Source organism: Dermochelys coriacea, chromosome 16 (genome assembly GCF_009764565.3).
Source record: "Dermochelys coriacea isolate rDerCor1 chromosome 16, rDerCor1.pri.v4, whole genome shotgun sequence".
Lineage (NCBI taxonomy): Eukaryota > Metazoa > Chordata > Testudines > Dermochelyidae > Dermochelys > Dermochelys coriacea.
In genome coordinates, this window is record NC_050083.1 from 26,253,619 (window position 1) to 26,278,778 (window position 25,160).

The 25,160-nt window shown below is 44.5% G+C and overlaps 1 protein-coding gene and 1 long non-coding RNA gene across 13 annotated transcripts in view; one reads left to right on the top strand and one right to left on the bottom strand.

Annotated features, from left to right (window-relative positions):
• The window catches only part of GARNL3 (GTPase activating Rap/RanGAP domain like 3), a 209,786-nt gene that overhangs the window by 89,900 nt on the left and 94,726 nt on the right, over positions 1-25,160 (bottom strand). For 11 of the 12 annotated variants that reach the window (XM_043498770.1, XM_038374925.2, XM_038374927.2 and 8 more), the window contains 3 exons: positions 21,000-21,098; positions 19,528-19,631; positions 4,976-5,084 (listed from right to left, as the gene is read on the bottom strand). In XM_043498770.1, coding sequence (XP_043354705.1) covers positions 4,976-5,084; positions 19,528-19,631; positions 21,000-21,098 — 312 coding nt within the window. The remainder of the gene's footprint in view (positions 1-4,975; positions 5,085-19,527; positions 19,632-20,999; positions 21,099-25,160) is intronic. The other variant, XM_043498775.1, reaches the window with a different exon arrangement.
• On the top strand, positions 1,705-24,239 carry LOC122456885. Its single transcript, XR_006276043.1, has 3 exons — positions 1,705-1,890; positions 12,147-12,152; positions 24,227-24,239. It is a non-coding gene; the product is annotated as an uncharacterized LOC122456885 (long non-coding RNA).

Consider the following 25,160-nt stretch of genomic DNA (forward strand, 5'->3'; position numbering starts at 1 on the left):
GAATTTAGAAAAAAGATGGATCAGACAAATGGGCTTGATCCTAAGAAGGGGTGAGCATTACAACAGAAGCTGCAGGCGCTCTATACATCTCAGGATCAGACTCTTACTTTGCTGGCTGAAGTCACTTCCACCAAGAAAATAACATTCCTCGTAAGAGTTTTGAGCACATAGGCATTCAATGGTTCAAAAGCTGTCAGCAGCATGGCCAGGATCCACATTAATTTCCCATGATGGGGGCTTTTAAATAAGTGATTCAAACACCTCAGATCCCTCATGAATTTGATGACAAGGAGCTGCAGATTACAGTTGAGCAAATAACTTGTTTTTCAGTTCACTGGCAGTTAAAAATAAAAATAAAATTCAGTTTGGGTCAAACCAAATCAGAAAATTTCCAAAAAAATCTTGGTGAAATTAAAAGTCCATATTGAGTCAAACAAAACATTCATAAAATGGCAGCAGGAGAAATGGCTTATATAACTTTCAGCCCAATGGTCAGGGCACTCACCTCATACATGAGACACCCAGGTCCAAATCCTAGGCCTGCAGCAGGGATGTGAACCCAATCTCTTCTTCCCAGGTGAGTACCCTGCATCAGTCTATAAGAAATTCTCTCTCGCTCTCTCCTGTTGAAGCTGTTCTCTTTTGTATAAATAACTAAATATTCATTGGAGAAGACACTTAAAGTTGCATCTCCCAAGTGCATACCCTAGCCACCAGGCAACAGAATCATTCTCTCTTTGTGTGGCCCAATGACTATTCATAGAAGCAGAGAAGATTATGGTTGGAAGAGACCTCAGGAGGTCATTTAGTCCAACCCCTCTGCTCAAAGCAGGACCAACCCCAACTAAATCATCCCAGCCAGGACTTTGTCAAGCTAGGCCTTAAAAACCTCTAAGGATGAAGATTCCACCACCTCCCTTGGTAACCCATTCCAGTGCTTCACCACCCTCCTAATGAAATATCCAACCTAGACCTCCCCCACTGCAACTTGAGACCATTGCTCTATGTTCTGTCATCTGCCACCACTGAGAATAGCCTAGCTCCATCCTCTTTGGAACTTCCCTTCAGGTGGTTGAAGGCTGCTATCAAATCCCCCTCCACTCTTCTCTTCTGCAGACTAAATAAGCCCCGTTCCATCAACCTCTCCTCATAAGTCATGTGCCCCAACCCCCTAACCATTTTTGTTCCCCTCGCTGGACCCTCCAATTTGTCCACATTCTTCTGCCAGGGGGGCCCAAAACTGGACACAATACTCCAGATGTGGCCTCACCAGTGCCAAATAGCGGGGAATAATCACTTGCCCCAATCTTTTGGCAATGCTCCTACTAATTCAGCCCAATATGCCATTGGCCGTCTTGGCAACAAGGGCACACTGTTGACTCATATCCAGCTTCTCGTCCACTGTAACCCCTAGGTCCTTTTCTGCAGAACTGCTGCCTCGCTATTCGGTCCCTAGTCTGTAGCGGTGCATGGGATTCGTCCGTCCTAAGTGGAGGACTCTGCACTTGTTCTTGTTGAACCTCATCAGATTTCTTTTGGCCCAATCCTCCCATTTGTCTAGGTCACTCTGGACCCTATCCCTACCCTCCAGCAGATCTACCTCTCCCCCCAGTTTAGTGTCATCCGCAAACTTGCTGAGGGTGCAATCCATCCCATCATCCAGATCATTAAAGAAGATGCTGAACAAAATTGGCCCCAGGACCAACCCCTGGAGCTCTCTGCTTGATACTGGCTGCCAGCTAGACATCGAGCCATTGATCACTACCCGTTGAGCCAGACAATCTAGCCAGCTTTCTATCCACCTTATAATCCATTCATCTAATCCGTACTACTTTAACTTCTGGCAAGAATATTGTTGGAGACCATATCAAAAGCTTTGCTAAAGTCAAGGTATATCATGTCCACCGCTTTTCCCCATATCCACAGAGCTAGTTATCTCATTATAGAAGGCAATCAGGTTGGTCAGGAATGACTTGCCCTTGATGAATCCACGTTGACTGTTCATGATCACCTTCCTCTCCTCCAAGTGCTTCAAAATGGATTCCCCTGAGGATCTGCTCCATGATTTTTCCAGGGACTGAGGTGAGGCTATCTGGTCTGTAGTTCCCCAGATTCTCCTTCTTCCCTTTTTTAAAGATGGGAACTATATATTTGCCTTTCTCCAATCGTCCGGGACTTCCCTCGATAACCATGAGTTTTCAAAGATAATGGCCAACGGTTCACAATCACATCAGCCAACTCGCTCAGAACTCTCGGATGCATTAGATCCGGACCCATGGACTTGTGCATGTCAAGCTTTTCTAAAGAATCCTTAACCAGTTTTTTGTTTTTTTTTTTTACCACTGAGGGCTGCTCACTTCCTCCTCACACTATGGTGTCCAGTGCAGCAGTCAGGGAGCTGACCTTATCTGTGAAGACCAAGGCAAAAAAAACATTGAGTACTTCAGCTTTTTCCACATCATCTGTCACTAGGTTGCCTCCCCCATTCAGTAAGCATCCCACTCTTTCCCTAACCTTCTCATTGCTAACATACCTGTAGAAACCCTTCTTGTTACCCTTCATATCCTTTGCTAGCTGCAACTTCAATTGTGCTTTGGCCTTCCTGATTACACCCTTGCATGCTTGAGCAATATTTTTATACTCCTCTCTAGTCATCTGTCCAAGTTTCCACTTCTTGTAACCTTCTTTTGTGTTCCTGCTCACCGAAGATTTCTCTGTTAAGCTAAGCTGGTCACCTGCCACATTTGCTATTCTTTCTGCATTATTCTGTTCACATATTTTATACAGAGTGGAACAGCTTCAGCAGTAGAGATGGAGAAAGACCCATCCCAGAATAGCCTGGTCGTGAAGACTATCATCTGGGGAGAGGACACATCTGGATCTAAATCCGTTTCAGAGTAGGGACTTGAAGTTGGTCTTCCACATCCCAAGTGTATGTCCTAACCATTCGGCTAGAAGCTACAAAGTGGGTACTGCCTGCTCCTCTAGCTGTTTTATTTATCAACCCCGATTTTTTTCTAGCTGAAACGATTTAGCAAATTTGTGAATAGTTTAAAGTTGACCAAAACTTCTTTTCAATGAATGAACTACTGAAGCAAAAACATCAGCCCACCTCTACTGTGGACACTGGCCTAACATCCAGTTCCTTAAATACTAGAACAACTGCCAAGTGGGCTTGGAGGGAAGATGTCTGTGTCCCAAACAGAGTAGAAGGTGAAAGATAACTGACTTTTGCACTGGGTATGTAAAAGGATCCATGTAGGATTTCACACCAGTCCAAAAGCATTTCTGAGCTACACAATGACCTGGGACACCTGCTTGGACAAAATAAGTATTTCTATTTCTCTCAAGAGTCATGCAACAGAGAAGAATTCCCAGGCTGAGACGTAAAGACTTGCTCTATACATATGATCCAGTATATTCAGACACTCAACCTGATGAGATTAGTAATGCACTAAACAGGCTCAAGAACCTGTCTGTCTTGTCCTAAAAGGAGTCTATTAGAATTGGTGTCTCTCCTGCGTTTCATCAGGACCTTTGCTAACAGAGTGAGGGAGTAAAGCCATACAGTAGCTTTCCATCCCACTACATGGAGAAGATGGAGCTCAACCACTACTTATCGTCTGAAAAGAACTGGCAGCTGGCACATTAGGGAGTTGTCCACATTACATAGCAGGGACTGGTGAAGGATGCTCCCTGCCATCACCAATGCACAGTTGCCAACTTCACAAGGTAAATAAGCACCCCGACTTTCACAATAAGCCAAATTGAAGCTAATGCCATTTCAAAACAAGGCCAAAACAAGCCAATCCCTAAGAACCGCCACACTCTGTGACTAGGTCCCCCCCAGCGTGCAGTCTGGGACTGTGATGGGCCTGCTGTGTACCCCTGACTCTCTCCCCACTTGCCCCTGCTTGCTCCCTACTTGCAGAAAGCTGATTAAAAAAAAGAAGCAACAAATTACAACAAGCAACAAGCCAAAAACTAGCCAACAAGCAACTCACAAGCCAATTAAGACAAAAACAAGCCCAATTTCTGCATTTTTCTCACAGGTGTGGCATGTCTGGACCAATGGCTTTAGAACTTTGATATTGTTGAAACCCAAGAGTGTGTTAGATAAGAGAGAAATATTCTTCTCCAAAATTCATTAACTAATCCTCTCAACATCCCATGTGGTAAGAATTATTGTCATGATTTTACTAATACTGAAATTCAGGCATAGAGAGATAAAGTGACTTCCACAAGTCTTATTAACATTTGTTTTGCAGTAGCATCTAGAGGCCTCTATGACGTGGGTCCTCACTGTGCTAGGCACTTTAGCAATATACAGTAAATGATAGGCCCTGCTCAAAGAAAAATCTAAGACAAGATCAAACATGTGGATAAAACAAACAAGTGGGCAAGAAGAAAGGGGTAACAGCAATAGACCATGTAGTCAATTGGGTTTAGAACTCACAAGTTCCTGACTCTCAGTATTGTGTTCATTTATATAGGTCATAATGCAATTTTAAAATGTCACCCATCACTCTGAAGGTTTTGGTATTTTTTACATTAATTGTGTTTCCCATCCCATCTATAATATCTAAAATAAATTATCTCTAAATGTCTTGAGGCAGTATTCAGTGGGTACTGAAAAATTTATTCACATCAATAGCAGAAATATTTTCTGAAAATATACTTTTGGAAATGTATATGGAGTTAACTTTGTGAAGCCATCTGAAGAATCCTTTAATAATAAAAGCATCTGATTTGAAAGTGTCTGCTTGTTTTTAATCTGCACACCTTTGATGTAGTTCATGATGGAGAATTTTCGCAAGATAGAGTTAGGGATACAAAATAAAGTAATCCATAAAATGTAATGTGCAATTTCCTTTTAAAATATACTTTTCTCTTCTGTGAATGGCATATAGGAAGGATTTAATGGGGGTTTGTAAAGAAGCTTTAGTCAATTAAAAAAACAGAAAGCAAAAGATACGTGTAAAATGAGAGCGAATCATGGAGGGCTTAAATGCTGGAGAAGATTCTTCTCCTTCCTGGAACACGATGGTGACAATGTCATTTCCAATATGACGCTTCCTTTCTACCTACAAAAAGGAGAGATACCATCACTAGAATTGGATCCTGAGTATTAATAAAATGAAAGAACAATGAAACACAACATGAGATTATTGAATTTAATGCACTTTTTCTATGATGGCAGTTGACAGTAATCTGAAGTGTGTGCAGGCATCATTTATACAAACATACTATTCTGTTTTTATCCAAATACAAAAAAAAAAAAAAAAAGGAGTACTTGTGGCACCTTAGAGACTAACAAATTTATCTGAGCATAAGCTTTCGTGAGCTACAGCTCACTTCATCAGATGCATCCAATGAAGTGAGCTGTAGCACACGAAAGTTTATGCTCAAATAAATTTGTTAGTCTCTAAGGTGCCACAAGTACTCCTTTTCCTTTTGCGAATACAGACTAACAAGGCTGCTACTCTGAAACCTATCTAAATATAGGCATTTAAAAGTGCATTATAGTAATGTCAAAATACTGTGAAGCTACTTTATTCTTTATTCATTCTTGATCTAATTGTACAATGACCATGGAAATATGAGGAACTGATGTCTATTTATAGCCCAAACACAATATATTTGTTGAAATTAATTAGAAATAATTATCTATATTATTTAAATGTAACTGAATTACATGCAAATTAAATTTTAGAATGATTTTTAATTCTATTTATGAGGAAGGGAAAGCAAGAAGACATATACCTTACTACACAGTGTACTGCAAAGGACTTGTTAGGAGTCCATTTTTAATTTGAAAGCATCAAGGTTAGTCTAAATGAAATTGGATTTCACTAACCTCAATCTGAGAACCATGAAACCAGACTTCAGAAGTGACTATGGAACTTCAGACTCAGACAAAAGAGATGCTGAAATCTGATCAAAGGGAAATGTTTTGTCTGCATTTTCAGACGTTAATTATTGATCTCTGCTTGGTTTAAGGCCTTGTCCCTTGTAACTAAGCTCTCTAAGTGAGAGGCCCATTACAAAATTATCCGGTCCCTTTCAGCCTGGGTACAACAACAGTAAAAGACAGTTACCTTTTCCATAACTGGTGTTCTTCGAGATGTGTTGCTCATGTCTATTTCACAATAAGTGTGCGTGCTCGCCACGTGCACCGGTGCCGGAAGTTTTTCCTCTAGCAGTACCCGTAGGAGGGAGCGCCCCCACAACCCCTGGAGTGGCGCCTGCCTGGCGTGGTATAAGGGGAGCTGTGCGCTCCCCCCACCCTCAGTTCCTTCTTGCCAGACAACTCTGACAGAGGGAAAGAAGGGTGGAACAGACATGAGCAACACATCTCAAAGACACCAGTTATGGAAAAGGTAACTTTTCTTCTTCAAGTGATTGCTCATGTGTATTCCACAATAGGTGATTCCAAGCTATATCTGTTGGAGATGGGTAAGAGTTCACAAGTTCCCAGGTTCTAGGAGGACAGCCCTGTTGAACCCGGCATCATCCCTGGTTTGGGATGACAAATATCCTGGATGGGGATGTGAGCCATGAAGACAGCTGATGAGGCCTGCGCCCAAGTCGAGTGTGCTCTCACAATGGGTGGTGCGGGACACCCACCAGCTCATAACAGGAATGGATGCACAAAGTGATCCAATTGGAAAGCCGCTGCGTGGAAATCGGCTGGCCCCTCACATGCTCAGCCGAGGTGACGAACAGTTGCGAGGACTTTCTGAACGGCTTGGTCCGCTCAAGGTAGAAAGCCAGAGCCCGCCGTACATCAAGCGTGTGGAGACCGTGCTCCTCACTGTACGCATGAAGCTTGGGGCACAGGACTGGTAGAAAAATGTACTGACCCATGTGGTAGGCGGAGACCACCTTCGGGAGAAACACGGGCGGAGCTGAACCTTGTCTTTATAAAAGACCGTGTATGGCGGCTCGGAGGTCAGGGCCCTGAGCTCCGAGACTTGCCTGGCTGACGTGATTGTAACCAGGAAGGCCACCTTCCATGAGAGGTGAGACCAGGAGCACATGGCCAGTGGTTCAAATGGGGGCCCCGTGAGACTAGCCAACACCAGGTTTAGGTCCACTGCAGGACCGGGGGTCTAGAATATGGAAAAAGATGGTCCAAACCCTTAAGGAACTGGCCAGTCATAGCATTGGAAAATACTGTGTGCCCTTGCACCAGCGGATGGAAGGCCGATATGGCTGCCAGGTGCACCATGACTGATGAGGGCGCCGGGCCCTGGTTTCTCAGGTGGAGGAGGTAGTCAGGAATAAGCTGGATCGGGGTGGTCACGGGAGAGACTCTGGGGTCCTCTGTCCATCTAGAAAAATGGGACCACTTTGCCAAGTAAGTGCGGCAAGTAGAGGGTCATCTACTTTCAAGGAGGATGCGCTGAACTTGTTCTGAGCACGTTTTCTCCTCTCCACCTAACCATTGAGCAGCCACGCCATGAGGTGAAGAGCTACTAGGTTGGGATGGAGGAGGCAGCCCTGGTCCTCAGGAGAGCAGGTCTGGGCAGAGTGGCAACGGCCACGGTGGAGCTACCGCCAGGCCCATGAGGGTCCCATACCAATGTTGCCTGGGCCACACCAGGGCAATCAGAAGAACCCAGGCCTTGTCTGTCTTTATCTTCTGCAGGACTCTGCTGATTAGAGGGAACAGGGGGAAGACGTAGAGAAGCCGGCCTGACCTGGACAGGACAAAGGCATTGGAGATAGTGCCCCTCCCCAAATCCCTCCTGGAGCAGAACTGGGGACATCGCCAGTTCTGCCGAGTCTCAAATAGGTCCACCTGCGGAGTTCCCCACCTTCGGAAGAGCAGATGGGCCACTTCTGGGTGGAGGGATCGCTCATGTTGCAAGGAAAAGTCCCTGCTAAAGCGATCCGCTCTCTCGTTCCAGGTGCCCGGTAGGTGGAAGGCCTTCAGGTGGATGTCGTGGGCTATACAGAAGTCCCACAGCCTGAGGGCTTCGTGGCATAGGATCGGGCCCCGCCCTGCCTGTTATAGAACATCAAGGCCATGTTGTCCATGAGGACCCTGACTACCTTGCCCTTCAGGTGCGAGAGAAATGCCATTCACGCCAGCCGCACTGTCCTGAGTTCCTTGATGTTTATATGTAGGGTCAGGTCTTGGGCCGACCCTAGGCCTTGGTTCTGAAAGTTCCCCATATGGACCTCCCCAACCCAGGTCCAATGTGTCGGACACCAGCTCCGATGACGGGGCCCTGTCCCTGAACGGGACCCCTTGGAGCATGTTGTTTGGGGTGGACCACCACTGTAGGGAGGTGTTCACAGAGTCCAGCACGGTGAGGACCTTGTCCATCCTATCCATGGCCTAGGAGAACTTAGAGGCCAACCAGACCTGGAGGGGCCTCATCCTGAGTCTGGCGTGACGGACCACGTACGTGCAAGCAGACATGTGACCAAAGAGCTGCAGGCAAACCCAGGTTGTTGTCACCGGGAACTTTAAAACTGAGTTGACCAGACCTTTCAGAGTTTCGAATTTGTCTGGCGGGAGAAAGGCTGTGGCCGACGCTGCATCCAGAAGCGCCCTAATAAACTCTGCGTTGGACCGGGACTAACATGGATTTGGTGCTATTTATCAACAGGCCCAAGGCTGTTCACATGGACAGTAGGAGTGCCACGTGATCCCTCACCTGCGACCGGGAGGTGCCCTTGACCAGCCAATTGTTCAGATAGGGAAAAATCTGAACCCCCCCCGCCGTCTGAGGTAGGCCGCTACCACCATCATGCATTTCGTAAACAGCCCGGGAGCAGTGGATGGACCGTGAATTGGTAGTGATTCTGTCCCACCACAAAACAGAGGAAGCGCCTGTGCCTCTGAAATATGTGGATGTGGAAGTATGTGTCCTGCAGATCGAGGGCAGCATACCAGTCCCCAGGATCCAAGGAGGGGATGATAGAGGCCAGAGAAACCATACGGAACTTGAGTTTCACCATGTACTGGTTCAGACCTTGCAGGTCCAGGATGGGTCTGAGCCCCTCTTTGGCCTTCAGGATAAGAAAGTATTGGGAGTAATACCCCTTGCCCATGAACTCCTTGGGCACTGCCTCTACTGCTCCTAGTTCTAGGAGCCACCCCACCTCCTGCTCAAGCAGAGCTTCGTGCAAGGGGTCCCCCAGTAGGGATAGGGGAGGGGGGTTGTTGGATGGGGAGGAAGTAAACTGGAGGGTGTAACCCCGGGAGATGGTGTTGAGGACCCATCGGTCCGAGGTTAGCTGCAACCATTCCGGGAGGAAAGCACACAGCCAGTTGGAGAAGGGTAGCTTTATTGAGGGTGGATCCCTGATGAGGGCTGGCAGGGTCCCCCCGAGCTGCCCATCAAAAGTGCCTTTTCCCCGCCTGCTTGCCCTTAGAGGAACCAGGCTGGGGGGTCGGCCGAGATTGCCTCTGAGGGCATCTCTTATAGTCCCACTGTTTTTTATGGGCGGCCTCATACTTAGGGAGGGTCTTGCCAGAGCAAGTTAAAGCAACTTAGGTCTTGCCAGAGCCAGTACATATAGGCCCAGAGTCTGGAGGGTCGTGCAGGAATCTGTCATGCCGTGCAGCCTTGTATCTGTCTCCTCTGCAAATAGGGCTTTCCTGTCAATCAGGCGATCCTGCATGGAGGATTGCACCTCGCTGGAAAGCCCGGAGAGCAGGAGCCATGACGCCAGTCTCATGGACACCGCAGAGGCCATGGATTGTGCAGCTGTATCCGCAGCAGCCGAGGCTGACTGCAGGTACACCCTAGCAGCCGCTGCCCCCTCCTTCGCAAGCGACTTGAACTCCTTTCTATCGTGCTCCTGGAGGGAGTCCTCAAACTTGGGCAGGGAGCCCCACAAATTGAATTCATACCAGCACAGGAGAGCCTGATGATTTGCCACTCACCACTGGAAGCCCGAAGACTAATAAATTTTCCTTCCGAAAGAGTTTAGTCTCTGAGAGTCTTTATTCTTTGGGGTCGGCGCTGGTTGACCCTGCCATTCCCTGTGGTAGACCTACTCAACCACCAGGGAGTTGGGCGCCGGGTGGGTATATAAGTACTTATGCCACTTGGTGTGTACAAAATACTTGCGTTCCATCTTCTTAGAGATAGGGGCCAATGAGGCCCGTGTCTGCCACAGGGCATTTGAAATTTTAGCCTCCCCTTCATGGAGACGCAAGGCCACCCTACCCAGTGCCGACGAGGACAGCATGTTAAAGAGAGAGTCTGAGGGTTTCTCCATCTCCTCTGCCTGGAGGTGGAGGCTTGCTGCCACCCTCTTTAAGAGTTCTTGATGGACCCTGAAGTCCTCCTGCAGGACAGAGAGGGGCAGGGCCGCAATCGCCTCCTCCAGGCAAGATGAAGAGGCCGGTGCGGTGCTCTGGGTATCAGCCGGCACCGGAGAGTCCACCACCTGATCGGACTCCAGGAACGGTGCCAAGGATGCACATCCCACTGACTCCTTCCTGGGGGGGTCTGGAGAGGGAGGCCGATGGTGCTTCTGAAGCTCCGGCTACCGAGCGAGCCCCCACCGGGGGCTGTGCTGGAGGCCACGGTGCCCACTGGTACCATTGGGCCGGCCCACAAAGCTCAGTACCATTGCATCTGCTGTGGCACCAGCAGGGCCGGCTGTTTGGCTTGGCTGGTCTAGCCCATCGAGGGACGGCTTACGAACGGAGGCCGGGCTGGCATAAGATCTGCTGCTACCTCTGGACCGGGAGGAGCGGCAGTGCCGGGATTGTCGTCGGCCACGGGACCATGATCTTGAAGTTGAGGACCAGTACCGACAGTAGCAGCTGCTCCGTGAACGGCCTTGACGGGCGGACCTGCAATGGAGAGATGCCGACAATCGACATCCGGGGCTGCGATGTCTTGGCGGAGACTTGGAGTGGGAGTCCGAGCGGGAATGGCATCGACGACCTTGCCGGGAACGGCTGCGGTACCCCCTCCGAGATGAGGACCGTTGGCGGCATCTGCCTCGGTCCCGTCAATAATTGCTCCTTGAGGACGAGCGGTGCAGAGTGTCCCAGACGGGTGGAACCCAGCCAGACAGTCTGGTCGGCGTTGAGGGCGATCCACCTGGACTCTGCCCCAAGCGGTCACTGGGCAGCGAACGGCGTTGAGAACATTCCCTTGACCAAGACCGAGCTGGAGGCGACTGCAGGGATCCCAGCGGCGGCTTGCCTCTGGAGCATGGGGCCGACATCGGCAGTGCTCCTGGCCGCCTGGAGGGCTGCAGGCGTGGAAGGCATCCGGACATCCGGAGTGGCCTGTTCTGAAGGGGCCGGGCTACTCCGCTCAACGCGAGTCGGAGGCATGGGCCCGGTGGGGAGTGAGGACTGCCCAACATGGGTCTAGCCTCTGTCCCAGATTTCCCTCGGTGCCGCTGCGAAGAGGGAGTCTTTCTGGCCCTCTTAGCATGCCCAGAGAATGGGCAGTAGTGCCGACTGGTCAATGGCACCAGAGGGTCGCCGCGTACCGACGCCACGATGCCAGGTACCAGTTCGGAGCAGCATGCCGGAGTCGTGGTCAGTGCCGACCCCATCAGGATAGCCCGGAGCCTAATGTCCCTTTCTCTTTTGGTCCAAGGCTTAAATGACTTGTAAATCTTGCACCTTTCGCTGATATGGGTTTCTCCCAAACAGCTCAAACAGTCTGCAGTGGGGGTCACTTCTTGGCATAAAATGCCAACAAGAGCCACACGACTAAACCCCAGGGTGCAAGTCATGCCCTGGCCTGGGCTTGCTGACTAACTAAACAGCTAACTAACTACAGGTACTAACATTGAATGAACGAACAGTACTGGAGATGGAGCTACAGCAAAGCTGGAGCAGAGCAGTTCCAACACCTTCACTGGAGGCAAGAAAGAACTGGGGTGGTGGGGGGGAAGCAAGCAGCTCCCCTTATACCACGCCAGGCGCCACTCCAGGGGTCGCTGCCCCCCTACGGGTACTGCTAGGGAAAAAATTCTGGCACTGGTGCACGTGGCGAGCGTGCACATCTATTGTGGAATACATATGAGCAATCACACAAAGAAGAAACAAGACTTGCAGATGCTGGTTCTGTCCAAGAGGCCAATTATACCTTCTTTTGGCAAGGTAAAAGCAGCGAAGAAAATAGTCTTCACAGTGTCAGTTTTGCCTTGAGAAACAAGTGGGTAAAGCTCCTAGAAACACCCATTTGGAAGTCAGAGCATATCATCTCACTTAAACTTCAGACGACCAATCAGCTCTATGAACATCATTATTGCCCATGCACCAACACTCAAATCTAGCCCTGAGGAGAAGGATACATTTTACAACTATTTGCATCAAGTCATCAAAAGAATACCATCAAGTGAGCAACTTTTCCTCCTAGGTGACTTTAATGCAAGAATCGGTGCAGACAACTCATGGCCAGATTGCCTACGACATTTTGGCATTGGCAAGATGAATGAGAGCGGCCAATAACTCCTTGAATTCTGTGCCCAAAATCCAAATGTGCATTACCAATTCATATTTTACAGGAAAAGATCACCACTAAGTGTTTATCGATGTTGATAAATGCAAAGTAATGCACACTGGAAAACATAATCCCAACTAGAATATAAAATTATGAGGTCTAACTTAGCTGTTACCACTCAAGAAAGAGATCTTGGAGACATTGTGGATAGCTCTCTGAAAACATCCACCCAATGTGCAGTGGCAGTCAAAAAAGCGAACAGAATGTTGGGAATTATTAAGAATGGGATATATAATAAGACAAAAAATACCATATTGCCTCTATATAAATCCATGGTATGCCCACATCTTGAATACTGCAGGCAGATGTGGTTGCCCCATCTCAAAAAAGATATATTGGAATCGAAAAAGATTCTGAAAAGGGCAACAAAAATGATTAGTGATATGGGATGGCTGCGTATGTGGAAAGATAAATAAGACTGGGACTTTTCAGCTTGAAAAAGAGAGGACTAATGAGGGGGGGGAGGAGATATGACAGAGGTATAAAAAATCATGACTGGTGTGGAGAAAGTAAATAAGGAAGTGTTATTTACTCCTCCTCATAACACAAGAACTAGGGGCCTCTAAATGAAATTAATAGGCAGCAGGTTTAAAACAAACAAAAGAAAGTATTTTTTCACACAACGCAGAGTCAACCTGTGGAACTCCTTGCCAGATGTTGTTGTGAAGGCCAAGACTATAACAGGGTTCAAAAGAGAACTAAATAAGTTCATGGAGGATAGGTCCATCAATGGCTATTAGCCAGGATAGGCAGGGTGGTGTCCCTAGTCTCTGTTTGCCAGAAGCTGGGAATGGGCAACAGGGGAGGGATCACTTGATGATTACCTGTTTTGTTCATCCCCTCTGGGGCAAATGGCATTGGCCACTGTCGGAAGACAGGATACTGGGCTAGATAGACCTTTGGTCTAACCCAGTATGGATGTTCTTAAAGTGTCATGGCGACATCCATGATCAGGGCACTAGCTCCAATTAGACCTTGTTATCATCAGGAGGAAAGACCTACCCTTAGTGCACAACACTCGCACGTTCAACAGAACTGATTGTGACAGTGACCACTCCTTGATTATTACCAAAGTGAAGAATATAGCCAAGAAACTACACAGAGCAAAACGTAGAAGCAAGCCAAAAAGCTATTAACACCAAAAACCGGAGGAAATGCCAGGAGTTTGGGCAAGCTTTTGAACTTAATATGCATGGGAGTTATTACCAGAGAAGGCAGAGGAATTTTGGGAAGATTTAAGAACAACAATCCATGAAACAGCTTTAGCTACACTTGGGGAAAGAGACCATCAAAAAAGGACTGGTTTGAAGAAAATGAAGCAGATCTATTACCTCTCATCAATATTAAGAACAGTGTCCATCTGGAACACAACAAGAAGCCAACAGAGAGCACCAGAATGAGACTTTGACATGCAAAAACCAAGATACAGTGAGCAAGCAGATGCTGTGCAAATCATTACTGGATCAAGCTCTGTGAAGAGATACAGACAGCCTCAGACACAGGAAACCTCAAAATCGTGTATGATGACCTGAAGAAAGCTCTAGGTCTCATTGTCACAAGGTTGCCCTCTCAAATTGCACAGCAGTGACATCATTACCTACAAAAAAGCAAGCGGTTGTCTCATTGGGTTGAACACTATTCAGAGCTATACGCACAAAGAAACACCACCAGCAAATCAATGGACCAAATACCAACTCTAAAGGTCATGCCAGAACTAGATGTGGAGCCCACTGTAGAAGAGCTAAGCAAGGCCATTGATTTGCTATCAAGTGGCAAGGCTCCTGGAAAAGATGGCATCCCAGCAGAAATCCTCAAGTGCGGGAAAGACGGCCTATTACCATATCTTCATCAGCTGCTACTTAAATGCTATAAAAGAGGGTGAGGTACCACAAGAGATGCGTGATGCAGTCATAATCACTTTGTATAAAAAGAAAGGCAAAAAAGGTGAAAGCAACAACTACAGTGGTATCTCGCTACTAAGCATAGCAGGAAAAGCTTTTGCAAAAGTCATCTTAGTGAGCCTACAACAGCTAGAGAAACGTGTCTCCCTGAATCACAGTGTGGATTCAGGGCTGGAAGATCAACTATAGACATGATATTTTCTCTGCGTCAACTCCAAGAAAAGTGCAGAGAGCAAAACCAACCATTGTACATCGCCTCTGTGGACCAACCAAAGCATTCAACACTGTCAGCAGAGCAGGTCTATTTGCAATACTAGAAAAGATAGGATGTCCACCAACCCTGTTAAGTCTTATACGTTCATTCCACAACAACATGAGAGCAACTGTCCAGTTTGACGGGTCCACTTCAGAGAGCTTTGAGATGAAAAGCAGAGTGAAGCACGGATGTGTTCTTACCCCTACACTCTTTGGAATCTTCTTCTCAGTACTCTTGAACTGTGTGTTTAAGGACATGAAAGATGGAGTGTATCTCCCATGAGATCAGATGGGAAATTCTTCAACCTGCCCCCGACTTAAGTCACAGACCAAAGTAAAAAAAAAGTGCTAATCAGGGAACTTCTATTCCCTGATGATGCTTCCCTCATAGCCCACAATGAAGATCTATTACAAGAACTCATGGACTGCCTTTCAAGTACCCGTCAGCCATTTGCTCTCACCATCAGCATCAAAAATATGGTTGTGTTAAGAGAGGACGTTCCACAAGATCCTTCTATTACCTTAAATGCAAATCAGCTAGAAGTAGTCCAAAAGTTCAGCTATTTAGGTTCTACAGTGACCACCAACCTCTACCTGGATGAAGAACTAATTGTTTGCATTGGAAAGGCTGTCACCACCTTTAGCAGACTAACTAAAAGAGCATGGAACAACTCAAAGCTTACCATCAAGACCAAAATGCTACCGTATCAAGCTTGCGTCCTCACCACTCTCATGTATGGTGGGAAAACACCGACAACTTATGCTCAACAGGAGAAAAGGCTGAACAGTTTCCACCTACGTTGTTTATGCTGCATACTCAACAACAAATGGCAAGATAAAGTCACTAATGCAGAAGTTCTTCAAAGGGCAAATTTACCAACTGTGACAGCCCAGCTCAAGCAAAGACGACTGCACTGACTGGGCCATCTGAATAGGTTGGAAGGACATACTATATGGGGAGCTATCAGAGGGAACAAGAACAACAGGACATCCCACGCTTCACAATGAAGACGCATGCAAGTGAGATATGAAGGAATTTGGAATTGATCCTGACAAATGGGAAATGCTGGCAAGTTATCTTAACAAGTGGCACAATCATCTCCATCAGGGTATCAGAGTCCATGACAGGAGCTGGCTCCTACAGCTCGAGCAGAAAAGAGCCCATAGGAAGCAAGCAGCTCCCAACCAAGATACATACATTTGCAATAACTGCCAAAGATCATGCAAATTTCAGATTGGCCTATTCAGTCACATGAGACATTGCAAACCATGTACTTCATAGCCTGCAATTCCCACCATCTCTCGCAGATGAAAGGATGCCAACACCCATTAGGCATGGGGTTTGAGAATTATCATTTTGTGTGAAGAGACAAAAAGTACTACAGTTAGAGCTGGGTGAAAAAATATATTTTTCACTTCTCTGGCAATTCCAAAAAATACAAAAATTGTTTAGGTCAAACAAAACATTTAATTTCAACAAAACCATTTAAAACATTTGATAGGTTTTGTTTTTTTAATTGGAAAGTTTGAAAAGTAATTTTGAACCAAAAAATTTAAATGTTTCATTTTGAAAATATCAAAACAAAATATTTTGTTTATTTGGGACAAGGTGTTATTGAAACAATTTGGCAAATTTGTCATGAATTCATTAGAAGTTTTGGTGTCACCAAAGCTCCACCTTTTGCCAAAAAAGTTTCAGTCAAAACATTTCACCCAGTTCTAGCTAAGATCTTATTACTAAAGAGTGAGTATTGGAAGCAATTATAAAGTATGTGGAGTTGGCCAGTTTTTAGGCATCAGAAATGCTGTTTTGAAGACTGTGGGAAATATCTGTATTAATGTTATGAATATTGTGTACTTCTGATGGTCACTGGGTTGCTTAATGATAGCTAAGAATTACGTCAACTTTATCAGATCTGTTTTTGGTCTACAGAAACTAAAGTTAATGGCTTTATATAGCCCCAATTACCAATGCTTAACTAGCAATACTGGGGTCAAGACCTTTTTTTTTTTTTTTTTGTTATGTCTCTAAGTGAGGCATAACCATCCTCTACTTTAGGACAGGGACAGGGTCCTTTAGACAGGAAACCTTAAACAAAGAACTTGAGAACTTTTAAGAAGAGCAGCCCTGATGCACAGCAAGGGAACATCAGGGTCTGCAGAAAAGCAGAAGGAAACAGTCCCCAGAAGCAGAAAGGTACCTGGGATAAGCTAGACCTACCTGTGTCTTGAAGAAATATTAAGCTTTAGGTAAGACAATATGTTCACTGTCCTTTTGTTGTTCTATCACTTTTCTCTCTGATTGCTATGTTCCCATGGATATAAAACTTTGTTTGGAAGAAGCTGTTCAGAGTCAGTGTGTTTACCTACTGATCACAGCATTTCAAAGGCAAATTTATTAAAATTGCTGAGGAAACATGATTGATAAACAAGGGTACAGCAACATGGAGAGCCAGTCTAAGAGTTCGGTAAATAGAGAGATTCCACTTTGAGAGAAGTGCAGATGCTGGGCCTCTCACTTGAAACGGGGTGCCCAAACAGAGACTGAGTGAGGAGTCAAAGGAACAGCTAATCCTGGACTGTGAGAGGTGTCAACGTTTTGTGAGGCAATTATACCAGCGTTTCCTGTAAATGAAGTTTCCTCTCTCTCTTGAAATTTCAGATTGTACATAAAAGCAGCATTACCATCACAAATATTCTGGTAAGTCTGCCTAAGCACAACTAAGAAATGAATTTAAAAACAGCCAGCACTGACTGAATACTGCAGCTAATAATTCTAGCAAGTAACAGGAGTCTATGAAACATGGAGCTACCATACCTATTGGCTGTTTTCCTTTCTTTAGTGTCTTTTATGGTGGTAACAATTAGGTAAGAGAGATCATTAGAAATATTAAGTGCCTTAGAAAACTTTTACCACCACTCAGCAATTAAACTTTACAGGACTCTTCTGAGACAAGTAAGGAATAAAAGATTATCTTCGTTTTACAGATAGGAAAATTGAGGCACAGAGATATTAAGGTGTTCTGATGCCGCAAATTGGCTTGGCAAGCTTCAGATCCAGTAAGAGGACAACTAGGGTAATTCATGAATGAAGAGAGAGAGAGATTTGCCTAAGGTCAAAGAACAAACTGGTGGCAAACCTGGGCACAGAAACCAGATATGCTGATTTTCAGTCCTTTCATTGAATTTCTAGATCATGCTTGTGATGTTGCACTCCATGTGTTTTATGGAAATATTCTTATGAGTGTGAATATGATGTAACTAGAATAAACTTTATGCAAAAGGTCTCTTGTAAGGTATCATAACGAAGGTTATAAACTACTAAATATATTCCTCCTATTTGTATGCATGTATCATTCTTGTATCTGAAGCTAGAAATATGAAGTATAACTTTGAGGTCCTACTGTAATTAAGGAAAGTGTGGGCCATTAATGGTGATTTAGAATCTTGATGACTCCCAGTGACTAGGGCAATTGGTTGTAAATGGTTTATTTACCTGCAAGCCTTCCTGTGTATGTGTGGGTCAGCCCATGGGGAATGGAGAGTAGAGGTCTAACAGTGACATGTGACCATGTCGCCTGATAATGAAATCCATCTTAAATCTGGTACTCTTCCATTTAGAAGGAGGGGTGGGGACCCAAAGAGACAAAAGATTCCTACCTTGTGCCAAAGCTATAAAAAGGGTGAAGCAGGACAAAGTGGGCTGCCAGTCATGAGAAAACTCCTGGTTACCAACTGAGATGTCTGCTGGAACTAACAAGGACTGTGCCGGGGAAAGGAGGCTAGTCTGTAAAATAAGCTTATTGGAATATCTCTGAGGGTGAGATATTATCTGTAATCAGTTTCTTAATGTATTAGGCTTAGACTTGTGTGTTTTTGCTTTATTTTGTTCGGTGACTTACTTTGTTCTGTCTGTTATTACTTGAAACCACTTAAATCCTTCTTTTTATACTTAATAAAATCACTTTTGTTTATTAACAAACTCATACTTCATATTTCTAGCTTCAGATTCAAGAATGATACATGCATACAAATAGGAGGAATATATATTAATACTTGGGGGAGCAAACAGCTGCGCATCTCTATCAGTGTTATAGAGGACAGACAATTTATGAATTTACCCTGTATAAGCTTTATACAGAGTAAAATCAATTTATTTGGGGGTTTGGATCCCATTGCGAACTGGGTGTCTGGGTGCTGGAAATAGGTAACCTGCTGAGCTGTTTTTAGTTAAGTCTGCAGCTTTGGGGCGTGCACCAGACCTTGGGGTCTAGGTTGCAGCAGGCTAGTGTGTCTGGCTCAACAAGACAGGGTTCTGGAAGTCCCAAGCTGGCAGGAAAAACGGGCTCAGAGGTAATTTCAACACATCAGGTGACAGTCCCAAGGGGGTCTCTGTGACCAAATTATCATTTAATGGCAGATGTTGAGATTCAAAAAATTAAAGCTTTATGACCATTACAACATAAATGTATCAACATCATATGTCAAAATACAAAGTAAATGTCCAGTAATCAAAGTCTAATAAGCTCTCAAGCAGTATTTTTCTTACCTTGCTTATCTATAAACTTTGATCATCAATGGAAATATTTTTTCAGTTTGCCTGTGTGTGTGTACAGTAAAATAGATGTTTATCATTTTTATCAATAAAAATATAATCCTTCCAAGACTAACTGAGATAGGTAATGCAATGAAGTGTATTGGCAATAAAGATATAAATGTTATATATCGGGCACAATTTTGAATGCCATAAGCATTGAGAGATTTTTTTAGTCTTACATTTCAAAAAACAAGTTTCACTGACAAACTAAAAAACCTTTTCTTTTAAACATGCGGTGGTTTACTAAGAAAAAATCAGTATGAAAACCACATACTTGCTGCTTGTTCTCTTTAGAATATGGTAGCATGGTTGAAACATGGAACATAATCTCATGCCCTTGATACAATGTGTAGATGGAATATATTCCTGTTGTATCATCTGCAAAGGAAGAAAACCACTCTCAGTAGGATTATGCAATATTGTATTTCTAAGGAGAAAAGGAAACAATTTCCTGCCACAGAACAGTCTCAGGGCACCTCCTTTTCAAATCCATACTTCTTACTTGCCTTTAAACAGGACAAAGTTCATTATAAAATCTTGACATCCTGCATAATTTAAATTATATATAAAAGATGGACTACCCAAGCTAGCGATACAGTCACATTAAGAAGAAAAGGAGTACTTGTGACACCTTAGAGACTAACAAATTTATTAGAGCACAAGCTTTCGTGAGCTACAGCTCACTTCATCGGATGCATTTTTTCTGCCAGTGGACTTACCCTGAAAGGAGATATGTATTCAGCAACTCAGTGAAAATGCATCATGAACATAAACAAATGCAGCCACCAACACACATCAGTAGAATCTCCATTCAAGAAATCCATAATTCAGTAAAATATATTCCTGTGTTTGGGGCTGACAGCCAGTGCATATCTACATACTCAATCATGGCCTTCAACTGAATAATGAACTCCTCCTACAGAGTCCCACTGGAAGACGTGTCCAGTTTAGTTTTATTTTAGTACATCATGAATTCGAAGGGGTCCTATCCAGCAGAGGACTTGTGCCTGACAAATCTAATTTTTGTCTCTAAGAGAAAAAGGAGCTGAATGTGACTTCTTTACAGTATATGAAGTTGTTATGCTATTTAGCCATCTGTAGCTAACACCATGACACAGAATATGTGGCCAGTTCATGACAGGAAAGATGCAGTCTAAGAAAACAGACCATGTGAATTTGTGAGGAATAAATAAGGCTGAGACTGCATCATGGAAATCCTCCAAATTCTAGGCTCTGTCAGGGGGCAGAGTGGGATGGTAGGGAAGTATGCTATGCCAAAGCTTGGGGGGAAGTGCCTGATATGTTATTTCCTATTATAGTCAGTGGGGATGCCTCTCCATGCTGATATCCCCATCCCAAGCACTGTTGTGAGGAAGGGAGTGTCTCACATTGCTTAGCTATAACCAACCCACGATGACAGAGGAATAGTATTAGAAGGTTTTGAAAGGAGTGTGACATGACAGACATAGCCTGAGTGATGGTAACTGTATCAGGTGGTGTCTGTGGTGGGGAGATAAAGATTTACCAATAATATTAAGAACATTATTATTATTTGATTAAAAATGGCAAAATGTGTCTAATAATATGTTTAGGAAATAGTATCTGAGTAGGTCGCTTCTCAGACTGGACTATTACTGTCTGTTATGTAAACAGTATATGAGTGTTCTTATATTCTGTACATATGCATGCACACTAACAGCACATTCACAATAGACCTGTCACCAGTTATTTCAGCTGAAATCTTACTTTTGGTGTCCAGACCTCCTCTGTAGCCTGTCCAGCCCTTCAGTGTAACTGTGTCACCCAAAAGATTCAATAATCTTTGAAAGCTGTCACTTCCAGTTTCTACAAGTGGAAAAAGCAGTGTTAGGCACGAAACAGTTCATCAGTATGGCAGATGCAACTGCATATTAACCACAATACAGAACACAGGGCCTACTCCCCAGCTTATATTCAGGCAAGCACTGCTTCTTCATGTGAGTGTCCCTTTTCTATATTAATTCTCTAAATATCTGCATGAGTATATTAGAAATTTAATACATGAAACAGGAATGTGTGAGCTGACCCATTGGCTCAACAGTAGAGGAACACGCTACCATGTGGGAAACTAGAATTTCACAATTGAATTCAATTCTCCTCATATCACCCAAGCTTGGGACCTCTGTGAAAGCAGCACTGTCAGCCTTGAGGAACAGGTAAAAAAAGGGATCACCATGTGTTTACTAAACAGTGACTCCCTTTTGCTAATTCTGAAGACACAGGGACAGTCATCATGATGCAAGGCCTCGAGAAAATAAAATGGGAAATAAGTGGTCCTTTGGGATCCTGAGCCCCACTTCTTCCAATCCCTTAAAAAAATTATGGATGTTTTTATCTCAAATTTGGCTTGCAAACTTGAGAGTACAAATATATTAGACAACACATGAAAACAGCACCAACACACCAGAAGCTGGCCAAAGCTATAATCATACAAAACTCAATTTTTTTTCAAGTGTAACTTTAAAGTATACAAAGCCCACATTAAGAAAAAAGTCAAAACCCAAAAGTCTGGGTTTTCTGATTATTGTTATTGTCAGCCAGATGAAAATGAAAATTCTCACAAACACAACTATTCAAAGAAATTATATTTAATGTGTGAGAAATCAAAACTATTCTTTTGGGTATACAACAATCTCAAACTCTGGGGGGAAAAAAAGCAAACAACAACGGATCCAGCCCCTTTCCAAAAGGTAGTTTTCAAATATCTTTAGAATTATTGTAAAGAAAACCAGAGTTCTTGGAGATGTCCCTGCATACTCCTATTTATGGGATATTGCACCACTCTGTAGTGCCTTTCACTAGAACCCTTTGAACCTACCCTTCTAGCAGTGTAGCTACGGCACTCCTGCACCACTGCCCCTCTCCTCAGCATACCCAACATACTGAAGATGAAGCTATAAATGGGGTAGAGCACCCTCCCAATTGCTTCCTCCACAAAGCCAGAGACATCATGACCAGGATTCTGACAGAGAGGGGAAGAAGGGAAAGAAGTGTGAATATGCAGAGCCATTTCAAAGAACTCCAGTTAAAGGTAAATAACCTTCATTTCTTCTTTCAGTGGGTCTGCATATTCCCACTTATGGGACAGATTGATAAAGAGCACTGAGACTAACATGGAGGTGGGAACATAGTCTTAACTGAATAAAGACTGAAGCCCTCTTGCCAAATCTAGTATCCACTCTAGAAGCCAAATTCAGAGTATAATACTCGGTGAAGGTGTGTACCAAAGTCCAGGTTGACAGGTTTCAGAGTAGCAGCTGTGTTAGTCTGTATTCGCAAAAAGAAAAGGAGTACTTGTGGCACCCTAGAGACTAACAAATTTATTTGAGCATAAGCTTTGGTGAGCTACAGCTCACTGCATCGGATGTCCAGGCTGTAGCTTTGTAGATCTCTGCATCTGGCACCTGCCTAAAACAAGCGAAAGAAGCAGCCAGAGCTCTAATGTAATGTGGTCAGATTGAATACCTATAATACACCAGGATATAGTCTGAGAAGAAACCGTATGCCCCATATTATTCTTGACATAAATAAAAAATAAACAGTCTAGACATTTTTACAAAAACTCTTAGTTCTGTCCAAATAATATGCAAGAGCCCTTTGGGCATCCAGTTGGTGGAGGACAGATTCCCCTTTATCAGAATGTTGTTTAGGGGAAAAAATACCCACTAACATAGGCAAGAACCAAGGATCAGCTTTAAGAATTACCTTGTCTCTATTAAAGGAAGTAAAAAGGTGAATCAGCCATGACCCCAGTCAACTCACTCACTCCCCTGGCTGATGTAATGGCAACAACGAAGACAGTTTTGAAAGGCAAATAATAAAATGAACATTCTGCCAAAGGCTCAAATGGAGGTTTTATCTACATGGTCAAAACCAAATTATGGTCCCCAAAAGGGGCAGGATCTCTCACAGGAGGATACAAGTTTGATAAACCTTCCATGAGCTTCTTACTGAAAACATGAACAGTGATCTACCATTAACCAACGTATGATCCGTGGAGATGGCTGCCAAATGAACTTTTAACAATGAATTAGACAACACTTGATTTTTTAAGTACATTAAGTATTCCAGAACACAAGGGATAGAAGACTGTAGGGGAACCAGACTTCCCATGCATCCATGCCTGAAATCTTGACCACTTCAGATGGTGGTAGTTTCTAGTGGACTGTCTTCTAAAACTAACTAGTATGTTCTGCACAGATGACAAACATAACTGCTCAAGAATAGACAGAGTCAAATCCCAGTCACTCAAGCCATCAGGTAAAGGGATTGCGGGTGCAGATGAAAGATCCTCCTCATGGGACAGATCTGAGGACAGAGGAAGATGCATGAATGAGATAAGCAAACCACTGCTGACATTGCCATGCTGGGGCAATGAGTATCACCCATGCCCTGTCCTGGCCCATTCTTGAACAGAAACAGTGGCATTTCCTGTTGGGTCTTGTCATGAGCAAGTCCACAACTGGCTGACCCCACCTCAAAAACACAGTCTGAACTCACTTATCCTTTAAGAACCACTTGTGCATCTGAGAGCCATCTGTGCTCAGGAGATCTGCAACTACATTTTTCTCGCCTGCCAGATGTAGTACCACAGGATGAATGTCATGGCAGATACACCAATCACATAACTTTGTCACCTCCACACACAAGGGGGGGGAATGAGCTCTCTCATTTGTCGATACAATACATTACCAATGTATTGTCTGTTATTACGTGCACAACCTTCCCTTGCAGAATACAGACGAATGATTTGAGAGTCAAATCCCAGTTCCAGCATGCTGATGTGCAATGCTCTTTCTTTGGATGACCAGAGCCCTCAAACTGTCAAGTAATTCAGGTGTTCCCTGTTTGACCACCAGTCTAGACATACTATAAGGTGGTGAGGCATGATAATCAATAATTGAAAGCTGGCCCAACTTGGGCTGGAGACCCAGGACATCCACTGCTGAATGGGTCTCATTCTCAGCTGTGCAGAGTCCACAGGTAGTGATTGCCATAAAACCCATGAGAAACCTTGCCCCTCTGTATAGGACAACTTCAAATCTTTAATATACTCTTTCCCATTCTTAGAAACCTGTAGTCTGGCAGAAAAACTCTCCCTTCTACAGAGTTTAATATGGCCCCTTTAAAGGGAATCCTTTGAGTAGAATAGAAAGAATCCTAGGTCTGAGAGAAGTTTGGTCATAGTGGCTATGTGGCTCATCAGGTCCTCATGCACAGTTGCCTTTAGCAGCTAATCATCCAAGAAGGGATAAATAAAAATACTCTGATTCCTTAAATAAGCCACTACTGCAGAAAGACATTTTGTAAGTACTCTGGGTGCCAAATAGGAGCACCTTGTACTGGAAATGGTGACCAGCCATCACGAATCAGAGATACTTTAGACAGTGGTGTAGCCAGGTGGAAAACAACGGGGAAGCAGAGAAAAAAGGCACCACCCCCTGGTACTCACCCGGCGGTGCTTCGGGTCTTCAGCAGCACTTCAACATTGGGTCCTTCATTCGCTCTAGTCTTCGGCACTAAAGGACAGCTCCCCCGGCCACCACAATGCCACCAAAGACCGGAACAAGTGAAGGACCCGATGCCAAAGTGCTACAGAAGTTCCAGAGCACCGCTGGGTGAGTAAAAATTTTAAAGGCGCTAAGTAATTAAAAGGGTGCAACTCCTGCTCGGTGGGGGAGCGGCTCCGGTCCCGCTCCCCCACTAGCTACGCTACTGATTTTAGATGATTTTGACAGATTGCGATTTGAAAATGCTAAACTAAATCATAGAAGAGAAGACTCTGCCTATGAGGACATCAGAGGGGTTCACATCCACCCAGGCATAAAGTTAGGCAGACCGGAGGTGGGAGGGCACTTCGCCCCCTTT